The sequence below is a fragment of the Sander vitreus genome, chromosome 21 (genome assembly GCF_031162955.1).
Source record: "Sander vitreus isolate 19-12246 chromosome 21, sanVit1, whole genome shotgun sequence".
Taxonomy (NCBI): domain Eukaryota; kingdom Metazoa; phylum Chordata; class Actinopteri; order Perciformes; family Percidae; genus Sander; species Sander vitreus.
This window is the reverse complement of record NC_135875.1, coordinates 16944008-16950916: the sequence shown is the minus strand read 5'-3', so window position 1 is coordinate 16950916 and position 6909 is coordinate 16944008. Positions and strand designations below refer to the sequence as shown.

The window sequence follows — 6909 nt, the reverse complement described above, 5'->3', positions numbered from 1 at the left end:
CAACCAGTGTTCAGCAGGTATGACATCAATGCTAAGACATGACTTTAACACTAAATGTAGCTGGATAAACTGTCTCCAAATGTATTTATTTTAAACCCTGGAATCTGAAAATGTCATATGTTGGCGCCTCCCAAAGGTCATATTAAATAGATTCAACACATCACTTAAATTCAATGAAAAGTTTCTCTTTAGCAAGATGAGGTTTTCATTCACCAGTTAATTAAATGTTTTGTTCAAACATATGATTTATCCATTTTTAACATTACTTCCTGATGAACGCATGTTAGAAAACAGTTGCACCAGCTCTTTATAAGTACAGACTTAGCCTAGTTATAACATAAATCATCTTGACAACGACCCCACAGAGGATAAAAAGATGGGTTTCCCTACCATATTTTTCCATATAGATGAAACAAAGTCATACCTACAGTTACAAATGATTGGTAGGCACCCCGAAAAATTTAATTTTTGGAAGTTATGTGTGACTTCCTGTTAACATGGTTGACTCCTTTCGATTGGACTAGCAACCTATTTACACAGTCATCACTTTACTAGTTGACACATTGCTTAAGTTTTAATTGTGTAACCCGAGTTAGTAAGTAAATTAGCTAATAGTTATGAACATTCATTTGTGTGAGTGTGATTGTCATCATATTTCTATGATATGTTCAGCATCTTTGTAAAATAAGCACCAGTCTTTTGAGAACAGAGCTATTCATATGCTAAATGTAGCATGTGGGAACAAGGTGACTGTGAGTGCAGACAGCTCCATGGAGCGCAGCCTGAAAGTGACAGAGGCCATAATAACAGGATGTTTACAGCCTGCGGAAACACTGCCAGGGACAACCACGAGCAGGCCAGCAGTGACTGTGAGTGGCTGGCAACACGAGAGAAGAGGAAATGCAGGCCAGCCAGGCTCCCTCGTTCCCTCCCGATGCACCAAACATAACCTCACTGACTGTGAGTTTTTTTCACAGGCAGACACTGTTTAGGTAGAGTTTAAATTAACTATGACTTCTGACCCCTGGAGAAACCACTCCAGAAGACACAGTTGTGCAATGATAGGATACACACACACACACACACACACACACACACACACACACACACACACACACACACACACACACACACACACACACACACACACACACAGTGTTTGCTAAAGTGGTCAGCTGCTGGTGACAGCAGACAGAAGGACACTGGTGGTTTCTGACACCGGGGGGGTTGGGGGTGAAGCCTATTCACTGTCACCAATAGTAGTACTTTTTGCCCGTCATGGGTCATATATTGCACCAGGCTGCAACACCCACCACAACAGAGTCTCCACCACCATGTCTATCACCGACTTTCTCGCAGCCTCGGACATCAGTTCGGCTATTAACGCTTGTAAAGGTGAGGAGATGATCGGGGCATTGAAATGAACGGGTCTTGCTCTTTGTCACAGGATGCAAGCCATTTGTTTCTGTATGTCACTGTAGTTTCAGCAAACCTCAAAGTATGGGACATCATCATTTTAATTGAATGAGATCTAATCTAAAGTTGCATCTGTGATTTTACTTTCAGCAAAGGATTCCTTTAGCCCCAAGATGTTTTTGAAAACAGTGGGTTTATCCAAGAAAACTCCAACAGAGATCGAGAGGGTCTTTAAGATTTTGGACCAGGACAAAAGCGGCTTTATAGAACAGGATGAGTTACAGTTGAGTTGTCTACACAGAAAATAACATAAATACATTCTGTTCCAAGAATAATTCATGTGTCAAGCTGTATTTTACCAAACTGTTTTTATCCATTATTGTGGTATCCTTTCTGTTCCTCTTTGGTTGTTTGGTGTGTTTGGTGTCTTTTTCTCAATGTGGGGCATCATCCCTGCTCTTCATCAGACTGTTCCTGCAGAACTTCTCCAAAGGAGCGAGGCTCCTGACTGCAGCTGAGACCAGAGGTTTCCTGCTGGAGGGAGACTCGGACGGAGACGGGAAGATCGGCCGGGAAGGTATGTAGGTCTGACGAGCACTTCACTGTAGAAGGTGATCAGGGGTCTGCTTTTTTTCTGCTTTATCTGGTATTGTGTTTGTGTTGCGTTGTCAATGCATTTCTTACAAACTGAGAGTTGATCATTTGTAAGAAATGCAAAACATGTCTCAGATGGTGTGCACTCACCTTTGGCTCCTTACTGCAAGAAATGTGATGAATATTATTTTAAATTTGTCAGTAGGAGCAAAAATAAATAAATAAAAAACATATATATCATTTTTTTTAATGTTATCTTTCGAAGTCCAACATTTTACATTCACTTAAATACAGGCTTTAATGTAAACCATTTGAAAACAAAGTACCAGAAAGGACCAGAATCCATCAGCAAAATAGTACAGTTTTTAAAATGAAGTTATCCTTTGCTGTAAATGTACCACTCTTTCACCCCCTATGTTTGTTGCTAGGCAGCCTAAGTGCAGCCACAACAATCATCTCATACAAAGTGTCACTGCCAGAGTTACACACTTTAGTCTGTTAGGTCATGTTTGTAGTTGTTGTAGTTTAATGAAACAAGAGGATGGTTATTACCTCATGAATGTGTAACAGCAGAATAATGTCTAAATGTCTAAATGTCTCTTTTTTTCTAGAGTTCTGTGCGCTGGTCAAGTCTTCATAAACATGCGTGGCCTCTCTGACTTGTTGGATGGTGATAATCTCAGGGTGGACCTCTTTTTATAATGTTTACTAGCTACATAACATTACAAAACTGATACAGGGATCTTATGTGTTTAGAGTCAGGAGTTTTTTTTGGAAAGTGCTGTAATAAATCTTTAATAAATTAAATCTTGTCTCTCTGTTACGTGACTTTCCCTGCCAGGAAGAGTGTACAAATAAATATACTGAAGTGGTTTTTTTTTCCTGCTTATACCCAGCGAGTCAACTCTCATGTGCCTGGTGTTATGATGTTAAATTGAGCACTGGGAGAGGTCCAGTCTGTCCAGGGGGGCGGGAGGCTTTGGTTTCTCCAATTAACAGCCTGAGCAACTTTCCACTGTGCAAATGAAGTGTTTGTCATTCTGGCAACCTCAATTTGACACCTAAGATGGGGTCATTTGGTGTGAATCATATGTTTACACTTAGACCAGAGGTTCTCAACATTTTTTCAGCCAAGGACCCCTTACAAGACAGAGAATATACTGGGGACCCCCTCATGTATGTCCTTTGGAATAATTTGTTTTATTTGTTACACTTCTATGTAAAAAAACAACACAAGAAATCTATTAGAAAGATATTAATCACGTATAGCATATTAAACCTATTTGCAGACACTAAGAGTAATAGATTTGTTAGATTAGAATGTAATCTATGAACAATTATATTTTTTAAATTGTAATATTGTACTTTTGATATTCTAATTCAAATCATTAAATCATTCTTTGAACTCTAAAGCCTTTTGTTTGTTCAAAAAAAACTATTCTTATATCATGATTAACATATGATTTTCATCAATTTTCTTTGAAGATTTATATATTATTTTAATATTCACCACCATAAAACCAAATCGTTTAGACTTTGCTCATGCTGACTTAACATCATTTTAAACAAGCTCATCACGGCCATAAAACAGTCTATGATGTATTTGCCCTGAGTCATTTGACTTTTGTGAACATTTCTTGAGTTTTATAATAAAATGTATATAATAATAAAGCTTTATTGCAGACACAGGTCCATATAACACATCATACAGTATACATAGTATAAAAAGGAGATACAAATTGTATATTAGCCTATAGGATATACAAAAATACATAAAAATTGCATATAAGCCTATAGGATATACAGGCTATTGCACCAATGCCGTCTTAACCTAGAAGTCTATCTATAGCAGCTTTTCAGAGGGCTGACTAGGGCTTTAATTATGTGATTCTCTGACTTGTCCAGGCGACACATAAAACTAAACATCAGTTGTCTTAAGAGTGCCTCACAAGTTGGCACTCTAGTGGACACAAACAAATGACTGGCACTATGCCACCTAGGGACACGGAGCAGCAGCCTCATTGCATCATTGTATGCTACCTTGAGCCTCTGCATACTCTTTTTCTTATAGTTAGACTACAATTGAGCAGTATATAGGGGTGTGATGTAGGTTCATATAAAAATGAATGTCACACTAAAATACTTTAACTGTAACTGAAACTGTAACTAAGAAGTACAAGTAAAAGTCCTGCTTTCAAAATGAACTAAAGTGAAAGTATTAGTATCAGAAACAAAATGTACTTATTAAAAAGTAAAACTACTCATTATGCAGAATAGCTGTAGTGTTATACTATGATCTTATTGGAGCTTTATAGCCCATACTGCATGTTGTAGTTGGCTGGGAATGGGAGTCATTTTGACCGCTTCTTAACACTGTTGGTTATCTGCAGCTATTAAAAAATACACTACCGGTCAAAAGTTTGGGGTCACTTTGAAATTTCCATTCCACTCCATTATAGACAGAATACCAGCTGATCTGAGTGGGTGGCTGATCTTTAATGCAATATCTACATTGCCCATTATCAGCAACCATTCATCCAATGTTCCAAAAGCACATTCTGTTTACTAATCTGATATCATTTTAAAAGGCTAACTGAGAAAACATTGGAGAACCATTTTGCAATTATGTAAGCACATAATGTAATCTGAAAACTGCTGCCCTGGTTAGAAAAACAATGCATCTGATCTCAGCTGGTATTCTGTCTATAATGGAGTGGAATGGAAATGTCTAAGCGACCCCAAACTTTTGACCGGTAGTGTATAATGTATAATATTTCCCTCTCAAATGTAGTGGAGTACAATGTAGCATTAAATGGAAATACTCAAACAGAGTACAATTACCTCAAAATTGTGCATACAGTTAGTAAAGATGGGGAATCAATACCTCCAAACATTTGTTCTTTTTGAACATTTACAGGGCATTTGTTTACTCTTACTTTTAACTGGCATCAGGACAGCAATGACCTGTTCAGTACTAGTCACTGTCCAGCTCTTTGGCACAGTGGGCTTAACCACTACAGCCCAGAAATGTTTATTGGAGTGGATTGCAGATCGGGTGGGGGGGGGTGCACAGACGGGACACAACTGGATTAGAGGCTCTGGCAGACAGAGGACAGAGACGTAGCCCTGTGATGGGAGGACTGGGGTGTCTGGCAGAGCTTCAGCAGTGTGCTGGACCGAGGAGTTCTTGCAGTGACCCAGCAGAGAAACAGGATCCTGGGACACGATCGAGTTTCTATGCCAGCCCATTTACAGGACTTCTGTCAATGAGGCACATTTATTTGCAACTTTATCTTAGATGGCAGAGAATATAGGTCGATTCTATTTCTGCTGCAGCATGAGGGAACAAACTCTCAGGTGGAGCATTAGAGAAGGTTCATTTCAAATCATAAATTAGAAGAGAAAAAAAAAAGTATCTGCTGCACCTTCAAGCTACTTGGTGTTTACATAAGTGTGTTTACCAGTCCTAGATGCTTACTAAAGTTTTTGTTGTTGTTGTTTACAAATGTATATTTCAAATATAAAACTCAGAATATGATGGGGGGGGTATCGTCCTTCGCTGTCTGAAATTGCAAACCTTCATAGCCTTGCTTGATGGGTTCCATCCCCGCTGTGACATATTTGTAATTTAAACCTGATATTGAAGAAGGGCAGGAATAGTTCAGTATCGATGGCCGAGTCGTTTGAGGTAAGAGACCTCGCTTGACCAGAGCAAATGTTAAAGGCCAAAGATGAGTTTTACTGAGCTTTTAAGAAGATTTGAAATGAAAAAAAATGTACACATTTTATATGATATATGTAAGTACTCTTTCTGGCTGCTGACACAACACACACCTGAAGCAACTAAGGTGAAGGTGACCAATTAGACAACTTATTTAAAGAGATCAGTTGTATGTATAGAACTGAAGCTGAAGTTCAGCTGAGAATGTCTTAAACTCATAGGTTGAACATGTTTTTAACATAAAATAGGTTTCATGATGATTTATATTGACAATCAAAAGCTGCTGATATTGAGATGATCCTGTGACTGATACGGTGTTCTTATCAGTCACAGGATCATCTCAACACTGCCACCTGATGTATAATAGGCACATAACAGCCTGAACCTGTCACAGAGCAAATATGGGCATGGAAAGACCCCCTGGACTAGTTACTCATTTAATTTCATTGTCTGGTGCAGTGTGAGAACTCTGTGTCATTACGCAACCACACAGTGGTTTAACTTTGAAGTGCTAAGATGATGATGATAGCGATGATATCAGTTTTTGGTGTTTCCTAAAATAGCATCACAAATAGTTTCATCGCCATAAGGAGAAATGGTCTGAATGGGTGTAAGAGATCCAAAAATAAAACCTGGCTGACAGTGCTCAGCTGCATGTCAGTAGATTATGATTATATGTGCTATTAAATTAAAGCATATCAATGAAAACCACTGGCTGTCCAATCAAACCCCTCCACTCTTTGGCCCTTCTGACAAAGACTGACTTAACATGAGGAGAAATGCATTACACGTTGCAGAAAGTGTAGCTTTTGTATGACTAAATAGCTTTCTGCAGCTTTCATGCATTCCATTATAATGAGCCAAACACAAGAACAGAGAAATCTACTGATCTGCTTAAAGAAACAAATGTATAAAGATTATAAAGACTTTTCGGTCACTGGAATGCCATTGCAGACATTTTACACATGCCAATTACGCACAGGCTCGTTTTGACCAAAGCTGTACAGTTCAGAGGCACGTAATCATCATAGGTGATAAAGTATAGAGTAACTTGTGCTTTGCTATAGGCTACATAATCAGAAACAATATCATTGTATTTTATAAATACATTTCTTTATTAAGGAACTCTAACATTAAACCTTAGAAGGCTTTTTTGGCCAAGATGGCAAACTGACATA

The 6909-nt window shown here is 38.4% G+C and overlaps 1 protein-coding gene across 1 annotated transcript; it reads left to right on the top strand.

Annotated features, from left to right (window-relative positions):
• The first annotated feature begins 1248 nt into the window (after window positions 1-1248).
• LOC144536589 (parvalbumin, thymic-like) lies at window positions 1249-3358 on the top strand. Its single transcript, XM_078279806.1, has 4 exons — window positions 1249-1395; window positions 1567-1699; window positions 1884-1993; window positions 2622-3358. The coding sequence occupies exons 1-4, from the start codon at window positions 1335-1337 to the stop codon at window positions 2648-2650; spliced, it is 333 nt and encodes a 110-aa protein (XP_078135932.1). The 5' UTR covers window positions 1249-1334; the 3' UTR covers window positions 2651-3358.
• Window positions 3359-6909: the final 3551 nt, after the last annotated feature.

Bases quoted from the DNA above. Each gene is read 5' to 3' on its own strand.
- LOC144536589 (XM_078279806.1), top strand. From the start codon at position 1,335: ATGTCTATCACCGACTTTCTCGCAGCCTCGGACATCAGTTCGGCTATT. The intron at 1,396-1,566 runs GTGAGGAGATGA...TTTTACTTTCAG, and splicing joins GGCTATTAACGCTTGTAAAG to CAAAGGATTCCTTTAGCCCC. The intron at 1,700-1,883 runs GTTGAGTTGTCT...GCTCTTCATCAG, and splicing joins ATAGAACAGGATGAGTTACA to ACTGTTCCTGCAGAACTTCT.